The sequence below is a fragment of the Miniopterus natalensis genome, chromosome 1, assembly GCF_054644295.1.
Source record: "Miniopterus natalensis isolate mMinNat1 chromosome 1, mMinNat1.hap1, whole genome shotgun sequence".
NCBI lineage: Eukaryota > Metazoa > Chordata > Mammalia > Chiroptera > Miniopteridae > Miniopterus > Miniopterus natalensis.
In genome coordinates this window covers 80,370,181-80,388,014 of record NC_142081.1, presented here as the reverse complement: position 1 = coordinate 80,388,014, position 17,834 = coordinate 80,370,181, and the positions used below count along the sequence as shown (strand labels likewise).

Here is a 17,834-nt window from a genome sequence, read left to right as displayed (position 1 = left end):
ACACACACACACACACACACGAAAATTACAGAATTAGTCTTGGTTTTCTTTATATAAAAATGGAACTTTGTAACAGGAAACGGGGAAAAAACTAACATCTCTATGAGACGGTTGTGTTTCATGTATTGATTCATAGCCACTATCGGTGTGTAAGAAATAATGTGTACTTTCATTTAAGTCAACTTGAACCTGAATGTAAACTTCCAGGAAATTTAAGCTTTGTTGTTTCTGGTAATTGTCTCTTTCTTCCTAGAGTTTTATATCCCAGGGACCTTATACCTATTCCATTCAAAATAAATTTCTGTACATCCTCAGGGAACATTCTCTGTACCTTTAAAAAACTATGGTAAAAAAATAACATAAAACTTAACATTTTAACCATTTTTAAGTGTACAATTCAGTGGCATGAAGTACACTGACAATGTTGAATAACCATCACCACTATCCATTTTCAGAACTTTTTCAACATCACAAACAGAAACTCTACCCACTAAACAATAACTCTGCAGTCTCTTTCCCCAGCAACTGGCAACCATCATTCCTCTCTTCCCCTAGTCCCTGGTAATCTCTATTTTGCTTTCTGTCTCTATGAATTTGCCTATTCTACATACCTCATAGAAGTGGAATTATATAATATTTGTCTTTTCTTTCTGGTTTATTTCAATTAACTTGTTTTTAAGAGTCATCCATGTTGTAACAGGTATCAGAATTTCATTAGTTTTTATGGCTGAATAATATTCCATTGTAGGTATAGAACACATTTTGTTTATTCATGTATCTGCTGATGGACACTTGGGTTGTTTCCTTCTTTTGGACAATGTGAAAAATGCTGTTATGAACATTGTTATACAAGCATCTGTCTGAGTCCTCGCTTTCAGTTATTTTGGGTATATCCCTAGGGGTGGAATTGCTGGATCGTATGGGAATTCTATGTGTAACTTTCTGAGGAACCACCAAATTGTTTTCATAGCAGATGCATCGTTTTACATTCCTATCAGCAATGCACAAAAGTTCTCTGTACCTTTTTGTTTTGATAAAAACATGGGTCTCTCTGAGGCTACAACTTTCCTATTTTTCTTGAGGTGATACCACACATTTTTTCATGCATCACACACTGTACAGTTTTTTTCCTTTGCTACAACTAGTTATATGTCACTCTTCATTTCAACATGCAGCTTTTATCCATCTATTGTTAGGTCACTTTCTACTTGGCACTTACAGTCAGTACCCCAACCTGTGCCAATATTTTCAGGGACAATATACAAATGGGCATTTAATAGTTTAGTGTCATAAATCTGACTTCAGAGCTAGTGACCCTCACCTTCTCTCCATTTCAACCACCCACTTCTCAGGCAATGCCTTCAACATTGTCACTGCTCAGATCTGGTGCTTCACCTCTGAGATCTTAAATAGCAACGTTCCACTCTCCAACTATGACTTCAATCCTTTCAGCTCTTAAATTTTCTTATTCCCTCCCGATTTATTCTATAATCTCCTCAAGATTTATGATTCCTTGATTCTTCCCTTTTCTCTCAGTACATGTCCCTTCCATTTCAGTTCCTGCCCTAATTAGCTTAGACTATCCCTCATCATTTCAACAACTCTTCTGCTAATGTACCCTCAACCACTGTCCTCTCCATAATTTTAGTCCTGAAAATTCACAATTCTCACTCATGTTGATCCTTTGCCTTCTGTGCTGCTATATAAGGACAGCTGGATGTGTTAAGTTACACAACCATACAAACTAGAACTCATACCTACTTAGGGCATTCGTTCCCAGATTAATCTTCGAGATTGCCTGACTTTGCTCTTCTTATCTTTATTTGGCTCTTTCCTCCCGTTGCCTTCAGTAGCTCATCTATTATTCCTTTCAAAGCCTCCTGACTTCTCACTTCAGAAGCCCACAGTGGCCCTTGCTTCACAGAAAAAAAACTATTCACTGAGAACTGAACTTTACTTATACTCACAGCTATTTGCCTCTCCTTCGCTCCTGTCCCTGAGCACAAGGTGATCGTCTTTCTTTTCAAGGCAAACTCTCCTTCAGATTCCAAATTCTACCTCATCCCACTCCTTTAGAAATCTTAGTTCACAAAAATTCTCTCTAGTGGCTCCTTCTAATTAGTCATAAGTGTGCTCAAGTACCTGCCATTTTTCAAAAACCAAAACCAAAATCCTTAACCTACCTTCTTTCATCTCAACTATCTTTCTCATTCATGTTTCTTTAAAAAAAAATTATTGATTTTTACAGAGAGGAAAAAGGGAGAGGGGGAGAGAGAAACATTGATGTGAGAGCGGAACCTCCATCAGTGGCCTCCAGCCTGCCTGCTATTGGGGACTTAGCCTGCAAACCAGGCACGTGCTCCCACCGGGAATCAAACTGGTGATCTTTTGGTGCAGAGGATGCCGCCCAACTGAGCCACACTGGCCAGGGCTCTTATTCACGTTTCTTTAAGGACTACCCAATTGCCAAACTGCTATGCTTCTTTACCTTTAATCGTGCTTTATCCACAGAAAACTGGCTTCCATATTCCCTGCTTTATTAAAACCACTGTGGTGGAGGTCATTAACGACCACCTAATTTCAAATAAAAAGGATACTTTTTGTCCTTACCTTAACCATTCAGCAATATTTGACTTTTTTTTAATGTCCTTCCTTGGCTTCAGTAATATTATATTACTGAATATAATATATCTTTTTTCAAAAAGCAATGCAAGATTGCCACATGCCTCTTGGAATTCTTGGACACTGTCACTTTATCGACACAGCACCTGCTGTCCTCTCTCACAAGGATGGCAGGAGAAGGTTCCATAAAAATTCTCCTTTCTATGGGGTGAAGCCACTATGTACCACACTGTAGCACCTAAAGTCTGGGCACAAATCACACAGTACTCACGTCCTAATAAAGGGTTTAATACATGCTCTACCAAGAAGAGACCCCTAACTTAATGCAGCTAACTAAAATGTGCGTGTAAAGCAGTGGCCCTCAAACTTGGCCCCGCCTGGGAATTTCTAGGGAGCTTTAAAACACACTGGTAGTGGAGTGGGGGTCACAGGTTATCCTGTGCGATGGCATTCCTTTAGAAACTTCTCATATTATATTGTAATAGGTGAAAGGCTGTTATTGCTGATATTCATGTACTATTTTGAAAATACATGTTATCATTTTAGAGGTAGCATTTAGGTCAGTCAGTAGTTCAATGGCTGACCAGGCTCTATTCAGACAACTGGTTACGAGTTATATAAATTTTACAAGTCTGTTGGGAGTCTAAACTTAAACCTTACCAAATGAGGAAAGGAGGTAAAATAATAAATATTTTATGCCACAATCATTTTTAAATTTCCAAAAATGTTTTAAGTGCATGATGTGTAATTTCATTGATTTATTTCCTTCTCACCACTGTAAAATCGGGTATCAGCATCTCCCAAACCAATACTCACTTATGCCCAGGCTAAAAAGAATTTTACCTGTAATAAACTCGAAGTGTCTGGATTTCTTCTTCCAGTTTTTTGTACTGTTGAACTGCAGTTTCTCTGGCTTGTTGCATAGCTAACAACTTTGCCTGCAAGAAATCAAATATTTTAAGAAATTTAATATTAGTTTGATATACAGTTAAAATATAGTACTACAGTATGAATAGGAGACTTAAATTGCTGTTAGTTTTAAACCTGTCAGTATTTTTAGGAGTGTTTAATAATTTCCCACAAAATAATCCAATTATATCAATAACAGAAATACTGCAGACTTGAACCTATTAAATATACCAGCTTTACTCATTCCTGAACTTCACCCTTATTCATCTGTATCATCAGATATATGCCCTTCTGCAATGTTTAACTTTATACACAGAATTCAGAATGTGGAACAGGGGGCCAAAGCAATATCTAGAGCAGAGATAAGCACACTGGGTGTTTCAGATACAAATTTACTGTGGCTCCACTGCCTGATCACACTAGATTTTCTTTTAACTTTATTAATAGTAAAACTCAGAAAATTCTAAATATGTTGTTAAGCTATCTTTGATATTTAACATGAAAACACACACACACACACACACACACACACACACACACACACACACGACTGATTCCCACAGATATAAGTTAACCTTCTCAGTTCCTTTTCTGCAGGAAAGTCTCTAAAGGGAGGATGGGCGCAATCTTGAGTGTTAAAGATATTTTACTCAGGAAACGCTATTGTTCCTCTCTGCCTACAACATTCTAATTCTAAAGGGTCTGCAATCAGTTTTTCAACAGAGTTCAAACTAGTAATTTTAAAAGAAATGCCATCTTCCAACCATCGTTCCCACTTGATTTCAGGCATAGCCAAAATGTTCTCAACATAACTTTTAAAATATGGCACAGGAAAATCAGGTTTCAGTTTTGTTTACTTGGAGTTTAATGTGCATAAAAATGTTGTCCTTCACTTTAAATGGTGTTTGAGAGATAACACAGAGCAAATTGTTATCACACATATCACAAACTACACTAATGGCAATAAAGGCAGAAACTCACTAATTTTGCTGAACTCATATGAGTTCACTGGAATTATATTTTGACACAAGGATGAAGTCATAAGAAAAATGTGAAATCCTGATCATAGTGTAATATAATAAGAGATCATTAGACAATGCCACTTTTCTATTTTAATAATGGAGAATTACAAAAACATACAGCAGTTTGGATCTTTGTGTATAAATTTAGGCACTAAATTAATTAATTTGCTTTCCGTTTGGGGTAGAGTTACCTTACACAATGGAATACTGCTCAGCCATAAGAAAAGATGAAATACTGCCATTTGCAACAACATGGATAGACCTTGAGAATATTATGCTAAGTGAAATAAGTCAGGAAGAAAAAGCTAAGAACCATATGATTTCACTTATATGTGGGATATAAAACCAAAACTTGTGGACACAGACAGCAGTGTGGTGGTTGCCACAGGAAAGGGGGCTAAGGAGGTAGGGGGCGAAGGGGACCTAGTATACGGTGATGGAAGGTGATTTGACTGGGTGGTGGGCACACAGTCAATATACAGATCTTGTAGCATAGAAACTCACACCTGAAACCTATATGATCCTATTGACCAATGTCACCGCAATAAAATAAAATTAAATTAAATTTAAGATGTCTGAACACTTGCTTTAACATGTCACATTCTAGAATTATAGATGAAATATTCTCATAAATTATTATAAAGCATTTAAAATAAAAATAGGTGGCTGTTTCTTAATGCCAATAATGAACAACTTTGCCAACTTTCAGTATACTATAAAATGTGACTGAAATAGTAAGTTGGAAGACACAGATACCTACTGCGACAGTGGCAAGTAAAAAAGAATCACACAAAAAAGCACATATCACATTAAACTTACAAAACGTCAGACATCCTGTTGCATGTATCTAAGGAACATCAAATATTAGACAGGTAACAGAGAATTTGCTAAATAAATGTTACCTTAATTGCTTATTCTGATTTTTTTTAAGCTGGTACTTCTAGGGGGAAAAAAACACCCCCCAAAATATAAACCCATGTTCTAGCAGGAAAATGCCATAATGAAGATTATGCTTAAATTTCTGCAATTAAAATAGAATCATGAAAACTTTATTTTAATTCCTAAGTTTTGGGTAGTATTGAACATTTCACTTCCTACATTTAGTTGGTTATGCAGATGTGGTGTTACTTCATAGCAATCAACTTAATTTCTCAATTCTAAACATGTAATCTGTCTGGGCGCTGGAGCCTTGCCTTCCAAGCTCTGATAAACTTTGTGGCTTTACAACCTCCTTCCTCTATCAGATATGTTCTTATCTGGCCAGCATATCTCTTTTTTGAGGGGGAAATATCCTTACTCTATGCCACAGTGATCTTGTTCAGTGCTGGGAGCTAGGATGAACTCAGGTAGATAGGATCCACTAGCCCTAAGGAGAAAACAATCCTGATGACATCATTTGTGTCCCTGGGTCCCCGAGGGCCAGACAAATCCTCATCCATTTCTTGGACTTTCTGGGTACAGTCATCCTTTTTGTCTTTTGGTTTATGCTAGTTTGAGGTGGATTTTTGTTATATATACTGTAAAAAAATATAACTACAAAAAATAACTAATTTAAATGTGCTGTTTCTTTTGCATTTCCTAGTTTCATTATTATTAGCATATAATTCCAACATGTTACAAGTAAAACATATTTCATATCACAGATATTAAGAAAACTAACAAATCAGATTTTTTTTTGGTTTTGGCCCATCATGCTTCCCATACTTTTGGCAATTGTTTTTTATAAAAACTGCATGCATTCATTTATTTATTTTATAATCACATAAAAATATATGCACCTAAACCCCCCCAAATTCAAAAAATATAAAAAATATACAATGTAAAGTAAATCTTTCTGCCACCTCCAACCCTCATTATTACAAATTCCCTCCTGATATTATTACTTACCTGTTTGTTGTATATCCTTCCAGAAATAGTGTACACATAAATATATGTATATTTGTGACTAAATATACCTATCTACAATATTGATGGCATTTACAGTTCTAGACCTTATTTTAAATTGAAAAATGTTTTGCTGTTTTGCCTCCTTAAAAAAAATCCTCCACCCCAGCACATGTATCACACTAACTAGTCACATTCCCTCCCTTCCCTTCGACCCCCAAAATGAAACACTTGCATGAATTTGGTTTCATCATTTTCAAGAATATTTTATACTTTCACTACATAGTTATGTACTTATAGATAATATATCTTATTATTTACAGGTCTTTAAACATTATATAAATGATACTCTAAATATTTCACAGGCAATTGCTTTTTTGGCCGGTATTATACTTCTATTATTCTTATTGATACAAGTATCCTTTGTGATAATACTTATCTTCATACAAAATGTTCCCTTGTGCACCATTATAGTCAATGCCCTCATTTACACCCAACCTGTCAACCACTTATATGATTTTTATCCCTATAGTTTTGCTTTTCCAGAATGTCGTATAAAAGGATTCATATAGTAGGTAGCCTTTTGAATATGACTTCTTTGACCTAACTTAATGCTTTTGAGATTCATTCATATTATTACATGTATCAGTTCATTCCTTTATATCACTGAGTAGTACTCCATTGTATGGATATACTATTATCTGTTTATCCTCTCATCATTTGATGGACATTTGGGTTGTTTCCAGCTTTTGTCAATTATTTAAAAAGCTGCTATAAACATCTGCATATAGGTAGTTTTGTGGAAATATACCTTCATTTCTCTTAAATAAATACCAAGGAGTGGAATTGCTAACTCCTATGGTATGTGTGTATATATGATATATATATATATATATATATACACTGTTTATATAACATATAAACTTTATAGAGTTATATAGATTATAAAAAAACTGCCAAAGTTGTAGCCTAAATTTATATAACCTTCAAGAATCTGTGCTTAACTACTAGTAATGCCACTTGTTGAATGTCTACTATAGGAGGTTGGGCACTATACCAAGTGCTTGAAATACATTACTATAGTCTATACTCATAACTACACTATGAGATAATTCCTATTATCCCTATTTTACAGGTGATAAAATGAGACTTATGGACATTAAGTCACTTGTAAATATAACACACAGCTAGTGACTAATACAACTCAAATATAAATTCAGGACTGTTTGGTCCAAAGTACATTGTTTTTGCCTCTTACACACACACCTATATACACATACATATAAACAAATGTATATGTATGATAAATCAACCTATATTCTCAAGAACATGACAGATAAGAAAAAATATTATTCAGTGATTTGAAAAACAATACAAATGTGTGCGTTGACAAAAACTTGATTCATTTGTAACTGTCACAGCCACACTTGCAGGAAAAAGGACAAGCAGAAATGTACCAGATACTCTTGAGCATGCCACCTATTTATTTATATTGAAATATCATTGACATACAATATTATATTAGTTTCAGGTGTAGAACATAGTGATTTTACATATACATTATGAAATAATCCCAATAAGTCTAGTTACCAGTTGTCATCATACAAAGTTGGTAAAATATTTTCTATACTCCCTGTTGTACATTCCATTCCATGACTTCTTTATCTTATAACTAGAAGTTTGTACCTTTTTTGATTCCCTTCACCCATTTTGCCTACCCCTGAATCCCCTGGCAGCCATCTGCTCTCTGTGTCTATAAGGTTGTTTGTTTTATTTTCTGGTAGATTCCACATATAAGTGAAATCATATGGTATTTATCTTTCTCTTTCTGATTTATTTCACTTAGTATAATACTCTCAAGGTGCATCCATTTTGTTGGAAATGGCAAGACTTCACTCTTTTTTATGGCTGAGTAATATTTCACTGTGTATATATACCACATCTTTTTCCCCATTCATCTATGGATGGACACTTAGGTTCATCCATATCTTGGCTACTATAAATAATGCTGCAATGAACATAAGGGTGCATATATTTTTTCAAATTAGTGTTTTCATTTTCTTCAGATATATATCTAGAAGTGAGATTGCTGGATCATATGGTAGTTACCATTTGTATATCTATTATCAGCACTACACTTTTACTCCAACCCACATTATAGATGTCAAATTTTACATCTTTTTATTTTATGTATCCCTTAACTAATCATTGTAGTTACAGTTGATTTTACTATTTTTGTCTTTTTACCTTCATACTAGATTTATATGTGTTTCATCCACTACCTTTTCTATGTATTTGCCTTTACATGGTAGAATATCCTAGAATATCCTTCCTTCATATCTTTTATTTCTAGTTAAGGCTTTTTTTTTTTTTAGCTTAATAAAACCCCTTTAACTTTTGTGTGTGTGTGTGTGTGAAGCTGGTGTAGTGGTGATGAACTCCTTTATCTGGGAAACTTTCTCCTTCAATTCTGAATGGTATCCTTCCCAGGGGAGAGTATTCTTAGTTGGAGGTTTTTCCTTTTAGCACTTTGATTATATCATGCCAATCCCTTTGGGTTTACAGTTTCTACCATAAAAATGAATTGTCTTATGAGGTTGCTCTTATGTGTAACTAACTGTTATTTTCTTGCTGCTTTTAAAGATTCTCTATCTTTCATTTTTGGCTTTAAATTATAATGTGTCTTGGTATGGATCTCTTTGGGCTCATCTTGTTTGGGACTCTCTGTGCTTCTTGGATAAGTATATCTGTTTTCCTCCCCAGGATAGGTAAGTTTTCAGCCATTATTTCTTCAAATAAGTATTCTACCCTTTTCTCTGTCTTCTCCCTCTGAGATCCCTATAATGTAAATGTCCATATGCTTGATGTTGTCCCACAGGTCCCTTAAGCTATCTGCATTTAATTTTTTTTCTTTTCTTTCTGTTGTTCTGTTTGGGTAATTTCTATTTTCATGTGTTCCAAGTCATTGATCCATTCCTCTGTATCCTCTAGTCTACTGTAGATTCCCTTGTGTATTCTTTTGTTCAGTTATTGTAGTTTCAGCTCTGTGAGTATTGTTTGGTACTTTCTTATATTTTCTATCTCTTTGTTGAAGTTCTCAATGTGTTCATCCATTCTTTCTTCTAGTTTGGTGAGCATATCTATGTCCTACTTTGAACTCTTTATCAGGTAAAATACTTGTCTCTGTTTCACTGAGGGTTTTTTCTGGGGTTTTACCTCATTTCTTCATTTGAATATGTTCCTTTGTTTCCTCATTTTGTGTGACTTTCTGTGTTTATTTCTGTGTATTATGTTAAACAGCTATCTTTCATGTCTAGAAGGAGTGGCTGTGTGTAGGACATGAATCTTACCATTTAACCTTGCTCTAGCTCTTGGTTGTCTCTCAAGCTCTTTCTCTGACTGTTTCAGACCCACAGTGTCCAGAAATGCAGTCCCCCATGGCAACCTGATCCTGGTGCTCAATGGGCTTCCCCTGTGTCCTCTTTGTGTTCCATCCATTGGCTCTGACAGAGTCTATCAAGCTGTGTGGGAGGCTAGAGCTGCTTGCCAGCAATGTCTGTCAGGTTGTATGAATGACAGGGTAGGGCAGGGCTGTTTTCCTGCCTCTGTTAGCAGGTTAAAATGGGGGTGCAAAATGGTACCCTTCTGCACTGATGCCACTAAGGTAGAGGGTGCTGGTAAAAACGGTGTCTGCCAGTGTACTAATCCCAGAGAGAAACTCAACAGATTCCTGCCCCTCTGGCAGATGCTTCAAGCCTAGCTGTGAACTCTTTCACCTATGGTTCAGGCTCCCCTCAAACTGTTGCTTTTTATGCTGTGTCCTAGGGCAAGTAAGTCTGTGCACAAGCCCTTTAAGAATCTTTTTCCCCCGCAGTCCTGTGTTTCTCCTCGGTGTGAGTGTGGTTTTCAAAGCCCAGTGTCTTGGGGACTCATCTCTCCAGTAGAGGAGCTGAGGGCTATGGTGCCTCTGTGAGATACAAAACCCCTGCTCCTTAAGGAGAAAATCCATTTATATGTATATTATTTCCTTTGTTTTTCTGAGGTTCCATCCAGACTGTGTGGGTCACTGTACCAGAGGAGGGGCTTTTGGTGAGAGTGTGTCTCTGCCGCTCCTACAACTCTCAAGAAAGCCCTTTTATTCTTTGTTGTGGAGTGTTCAGCTAGTTCTCAAGTTCTTATCAGAGGTAACTGTCCCATACATAGTTGTATATTTGTTGTGTCTATGGGAGGAGGTGACTTCAGGGTCTTTCTGTGCCACCATCTTGAACTGCCTCGCCATGCCATCTTTCTACATATCACTCAAACCTTTCCACATATAATTATCTTTTTGTTCTTTATTCTAACTCCTCAGTCTTACTCCACCCTCTACCCAAATCCTGCCCAAGGTAAAAATGCAAGAAACTTGTTGCTGCACTTCTGATAATTATGTACATTATTTACATTCAGCTCTGATCCATATTATGTTACTGGCGTGAAGGGGTCTTATAACTGGGAGTCATGTGTGTATTTAGTCGTAGTAATGGGAAAAACTGGGAGTCATGACTGCATTTAATATTAGCGGGATCTTCTGCTTCTCCAAGTCATGTTCAAACTGTATTGCTGGTGTATCTCTTTCTAATAGTAGGAAGAATATAAATATTCTGTTGCTTACTCCATCAAAATTTGCCTATAAAAACATTTGTCTTAACTAAGATGTTCTCCTAAATCCAATAATTTTAGTATTGTAACAAAAAAGTATTCCAAGGCTATATAATCACAATTATACTCTTAACACTCTCTAATCAAACTTTATAACGTTATTACCAAATTTTATTGAATCTAAGATGCTACAGATTTTAAAATATACCATAATTTTATGCAGAAAAATCAGGTCAATTATACTTCTAAGATATCATCTATTGCAATGAGTGTATGGCAACGTCAAAATGTGAAATACTAACCCAATATATTTTCCTCCTACAAAATAATGAAATTCTCTTCTGAGCAATACCAAAGTATTTTTTTCTGCTCACAGTATGTATTTTAAAATTCTTCTCATCTCCTTGCCCCACTCACAAAATCCCCACCTTCTCTTTTTTTGTTTTCTCTATTAAATAAAGAAAACTACATCATTCCTAATCCTTTCTTTTGTTTTTTTATATAAGGAAAATGCTGAAATTTTGATTGCAGTCTCCAATGGTGTCTCTTACGTTTCTTCCAACTACCTTTCATATTTTCTTCCCACCATGTAAAAGGTATTGTTTAAAACACTGGGAAAGAGCAGCTGAACTAATTCCAGGTGAAATAATGAATCAAATCATCATTTGACAACAGTTATTGATAATAACGGAAGTTTACAGTTTAATTAGTGTGTTTTGTATCTTCAGTATCCTCTCAATATACCTTAAATTTTTTTGGTAACATCTTTTTTTCTTTCTGCTTTCACTGAGATATAATCGACATAAAGCACTGTATTAGTTTCACAATATAATGATTTAATGTACATGTATATTGCAAAATGATTAAGATTAGTTAACATTCATTACCTCACATAGTTAAATTTTTTTCTTTTGATGTTAAGATTTAGTCTCTTGGCAACTTTCAAATATATGATACTGTACTGTTAACTTTAGTTACCACGCTGCACATTACATCTCCAGAACTTATTTACTTTGACTAAAAAAAAGGTTGGTAACTCATGTTAGGTTAGTCATATAATTAAATGTCTCATTATTCTTAAACTGTATACCTTAAAAACTGCCATCCAAACAGGACAACCATTTGTACTGCCATTGCATTAAAAATGAACTGTTTCCTTAGAGGTTTTTTCTAGTAATTTAGAATGATAGACAAAGAAAAGACTACACTGTTCATATCACTGAACACTATTTGTTTTGGATTTGTAGAGAAACCACTTTTATCTTACTTTAAAATCTTGTTATGTTTGGTTTGAATGTGTTTTTAATGGTAATAGTTTTATATAGTTAAGCCTCCCTTTGGTAACTCCAAGACCATTAATGGAAGTCTGTTTTTATCAGAGAACAGAGGCATTTGATCTTGTGTGTGATAATCTGCTAAATAAAGAAACAGAGAGTACAAATTAAATCACAGAACCAAATAATTTTAGACCTGAAAAGGATCTTAGAGGTAATAGAGTACCCTACTTTTATAGGTGAGAAAACTGTTGCTAATACATGTTTAGGGAAACATTTGGAAATTGTCCAAGGTTTCACAGCTGGTTAGAAAGGAAAGTGGAAACTAGAATTCAAGTATCCAAAAAACACTGCCTATTCTACTATATGAAACGGCATTTCAACATGGTATAATATAATATGTATGTTAGTTGTTTTAACAGAACTGTTTTACAGTGTAATTATAAATATATAAACTGAATTATTAAACACATCTATAAGATATCTAATTAGATACTTTTGAAAAATAGGTGCAATTAGACAACTGCTCAAACATCTATTGCCACCTGAGTATTTGTCTTTTTATTCTCTGGAGCAGATTAAGAACCTAGTAAAGAAACATAACTAAATATCTTACAAAAGGATATCCCCCAAAATTAAAAGCTAATATCAGAGGAATAAAGAAACCAGATTTCAACATAGCTCCCCTTCACAGAAAGACTTGGATTGCTTACCACAGCATATTACTGAAGTGTATTGTATTGGTCTTTATGGGTGATTCTTTACAGGCGATGTTTTTCCTCACCCCATGCCTCCCAGACACGGATGAGCAGATTCCTGACTCAAAAGCAGTCTTAGATGCACTGTATAGTGATTTAGTGACACGAGAAAGGGAAGAAAACAGTTTGTAAAAGAAACAGAAATTAAAACATTCATAGGCAAAAAATGATCCACAGGCAGTAAGCAGAGCCCATGAAACAGAAAGGGAAAGTTGAGAGAAGAATGCCAGACAGTACAGCACAATGATTAAAAGCAAACTTGAGTTTGGCCACCGGCAATTACAACTATAACTCTGAATAAGTTAGGGACTCTAAACCTCAGTTTTCTCATTGGTCAGATGGGGGGTGATAATACTCATCTCACAGGATTATTATGCAAGGATAAAATGAGGTACCTTACAATACAGGCACATTAAAGTGAACAAATATGTAAGCTGTGTAATAGGAACCATTGAATCTTTCCTCTTAAGTTACTGTGGACCCTGATGTCAGTAAGGAATAGTATTGGACCAAGTAACAGTTAATAGGGTAGAAGGGAAGAGGCTTAAAGTGAAAATGCAAGCCACATGATAGTCCAGAGCAGGGTCATTCAAGTCCAGACAGTAAATATTTTAGACTTGCGAGCTAGTCTCTGTTGCAGCTATCAGCTGTTGTAGATAAAAGCAGTCATAGACAGTACGTAAATGAACAGGCATAGCTGTGTGCCAGTAAAACATTATTTACAGAGACAGGTAGCGGGTCCAGAGGCCATAGTTTGCAGGCTATGGATCTAGCATATCAGACACAGGTTTGCATAAAGCTCAGAATATCTCTGTTGGTCTTTATAAGTTTTGGTTAAGTTGTTAGGCACCTGAAACAGTGAAAAATGGAAATGCTGACCACATTTTCAATACATTTGTCCTGTCTAAAATGAACATATTTTTGAACGTAATGAAACAAAATACCTGAAGTTCACAGTTCTAGAACAGTTTCTTCAGGACATATAATGACAGGAAGGAAAAAGTCTATTGGGGTGGTAAGAGCATGTGCTCACATGGTAGCCTTGCACTGACAGGGAACCGTCTCACCAGGGAGGTTGCTTTTACCTATTACATACAAAGGAAAACAAATTTTAAAAATCCTGTAGCTTTAATTTAGTTTTATTTAATCTGATGTTAATATAGTTTCAAGAAAATTCTTTTTATGAGTATTTGCATGGCATATTTTTACATATCGTTTTTCCCCCCATCACTTTTATATGCCTAGGTTTAGATGTGATTATAAATAGTGCATAGTATTTTTTCCAGTCTAACATTTTTTAATAGAATTTATTGGGGTGACATTGGTTAATAAAACCATACAGGTTTCAAGTGTACAACTCTTAACACATTGTCTGCATACTGCATCATGTGCTCACCACCCAAAGTCAAGTCTCCTGCCACCATTTATCTCCCCTTTGCCCTCTTCCACCAACCAACCCTCTCCCACCCCCCTTTTTAATGTGCATTGTTTTTATATCCACCATGATGCCTGCTGCTCCCCAGCTCAAAAGCTTGTCTTCTCCCTCACTCACCAGTGGGTCTACTGATAAATTTTTTTTTATGAAAAACTGAAATGTAAGATGAATAAGATAACTCCTATAAAGTTAAAAATTTATTTGAAATATGTTTATAAAGTATCAAGTAGAACATAAACCATACCCACGACAGTAAACAAATCTGATAAATTACGTCATCAGTATTCTGGTTTTGATGTAACAGGGCACATTCTCCCCCTTTAAACTAGTTCTAAAAATTTTAACTACCACTTATCTGCCTTGCCCTCAAACATTCTCATAAAATGGGGTGTTAGTAGAACATGGAAGGGAAGGTTTGAATTTTATTTATGATTACTGTATTTGGTATTAGATCTATGGGTAGCTGGCTGAAAAGGTCAGGCATGACTGTCTGGGTGTGACCCAGAGCCACTGTCAATGCCACTGTACAACATCCATGTTGATTATGGCTACATCCAGTTTGAATGTTTGCGGAACGTCTACCAGCTGTGGTAAAATCATAGAAACAGGTTTTGAGTAGTACCCTGTCAAATCTACTAAGATAAGAAATGAATTACATTGGGTCTTTGGGTTCTTTCTTTTGTATATATGTTTGTTTTCAAGTCCCCCATTCTTTGCTAAGCAACTCTAAGCAGATACTTTGACTCAGTGAATACATATTAAGTGGCCTATGTATATCCAGTTCTGAGACAAAACTGACTACTCTTGGAAGCTATGAAACATATTTTTGTGAAAGCAACAACTGGCGTTTACTGTGCACTTAACACATTCTAGGCACCAGACATTAACTTCCATGTATTATCTCATTTAAGTCTTTACAATAATGATATCAGTTTGGGTTTATCATCACCTTCCTTTAACCTAAGATTTAGGTTAAATCACTTGCCCAACTGGGCCTGTCTGACCATAGAGCCTGAAGTGTTAATTTCCTTGCAAGGTCTCAACATTCTTTTTTTTAAAAAAAATTTATCTTTATTGTTGAAAGTATTACAAATGTCCTCCTTCCCCCCTTAATAATCCCCTCCACTTTGCACGCCCCCTCCAGGCTTCACCACACAACTGTCTGTGTCCATGTGTTAGGCATATATGCATATAAGTTCTTAGGTTATACTCTTCTCCATTCCCCCGCCTCCCCTCTGAGATTCCTCAGTCTGTTCCATGCTTCTATGTCTCTGGATCTATTTTATTCATCGGTTTATTTTGTTCATTTGATTCCACATATGAATAAGATCATGTGACACTTGTCTTTCCCTGACTGGCTTATTTCACTTAGCATAATATTCTCCAGGTCGCACCACACTGTCTCAAAGGGTAAGGGATCCTTCTTTTTATTAGCTGCATAGTATTCCATTGTGTAAATGTCCGAGAAGATGCTTGATATGATTTCAGTCTTCTTGAACTTGTAGAGACTTGTTTAGTGTTGTAAGAAGTGATCTATCTTTGAGAATGTCCCATGTGCACTTGAGAAGAATTTATACTTTGCAGCTTTGGGGTGAAATGTTCTGTAATGTCAATGAAATCCATCTGACCTACTGTGTTATTTAGAGTCACTGTTTCCTTGATTTTTTTGTCTGGAAGATCTGCCCAGTAAAGTCAGTGGGGTGTTAAAGTCCCCTACTATGACTGTATTGCTGTCGGCCTCTCCTTTAAAGTCCCCTAGAAGTGTTTTATTTGTTTTTTCAGCCCGTGTGAGTCTTTTGTTCTGATGTGGGATTCTTGCAGACAGCCTATATTTGGGTCATGTTTTCTTATCCATTCAGCTACCCTATGTTTTGATCCATTTATATTTAAGGTTATTATTGAAAAGTACTTCCCTATTGCCATTTTATTTCTTTATGCCTATGTTTCTCCTTCTCTCTATTTCTACTTATTACAGCAGTCCCTTTGACATTTCTTGCAATGCTGGTTTGGTGGTGATAAACTCCTTTAGCCATTTTTTTTTTTTTCCTTTTCCCTGGGAAGCTCTTTAGTTCACCATCTATTTTGAATGACAGCCCTGCTGGATAGAGTATTCTTGGTTTTAGATCCTTGCTTTTCATTACCTTGAATACTTCATGCCATTCCCTTCTGACCTATAGATTTTCTGGTGAGAAATCAGCTGAGAGCCTTAAGGGAGCTCCTTTGTGGGTAACAGATTGCTTTTCTCTTGCTGCCTTTAAGATTCTCTCTTTGTCCTGAATTTCTGGCATTTTAATTATGATGTGTCTGGGCATGGGCCTCTTTGGGTTCTTCTTGCTTGGGACTCTCTGTGCCTCCTGAACTTGTGTTTCTTTTTCTTTGACCAGGTTAGGGAAGTTTTCTGCCATTATTTCTTCAAACAGGTTCTCTAACACTTGGTTACTTTCTACATCTTCTGGCACTCCTCTGATGCAACTATTGTTACATTTCATGTTGTCCCATAGCTCCCTTAAACTGTCCTCCTGTTTTTAAATTTTTTCTTTTTGGTTCTCTGATTGAGTGATTCTTTTCTACCCTGTCCTCTAATTCGGCTGATCTGATCCTCGGCTTCCTCTAATCTACTGTTTATTCCTTCCAATGTATTTTTTATTTCTACGATGTCATTCTTAATTTCCTTCATACTATATCTCATAGATTGCTTATCTCCATTTCATTTACTCTTCTTCTGGAAACTTCTCTTGTTCTTTTACTTGGGGCTTGTTTTTCTGTCTCCCCATTTTGGTTGCCTGTTTGGATTTGTTTCTATGTATTAGGTAGGCCTGCTAGGATTCCCAGTCTTTTGGATGGTCTCTAGTGTACGCTAATGTCAGACATTGTTTGTGACTGGCCTTGAGACGGGCCTGTTTGAAGCTTTCGGCACTCCACAGCTTGTGGTTCCCTCTGCTGAGGCTGGGTGCTTTTGAAAAGGACCAAGATGTGCACCAAGGTTTGCTTTCCCAAGCCCTGAGTCCAGAAGCAAATCAGGTAAAGACTGAAAGCACCCAGGGGCTGATTGTTATTCAGTCTCTAAAGAGCTTCAGGCTGTGGAAACTCCATAGCGTGGGGTGCGAGGTTCACAGTGGGCAGGGCAATTGCTTCCCCCCCTCCCTCCCCAGGTAAAAGCTGCCTGGACTGTAAATATCTGCGTGAGAAGGATGTCTTCTGATGTACAGGGCAACGACTCAGCACAGGAATCCACTTAGCTGCCCTCTGAGCTCTATGACCCAAGCCAGCACACATGGATTCACCTCATACA

General features: G+C 36.3%; 1 protein-coding gene across 1 annotated transcript in view; it reads right to left on the bottom strand.

Moving 5' to 3' along the window:
• The window catches only part of MIPOL1 (mirror-image polydactyly 1), a 241,455-nt gene that overhangs the window by 99,924 nt on the left and 123,697 nt on the right, over positions 1–17,834 (bottom strand). The window contains exon 9 of the mRNA XM_016198454.2: positions 3,466–3,560. Coding sequence (XP_016053940.2) covers positions 3,466–3,560 — 95 coding nt within the window. The remainder of the gene's footprint in view (positions 1–3,465; positions 3,561–17,834) is intronic.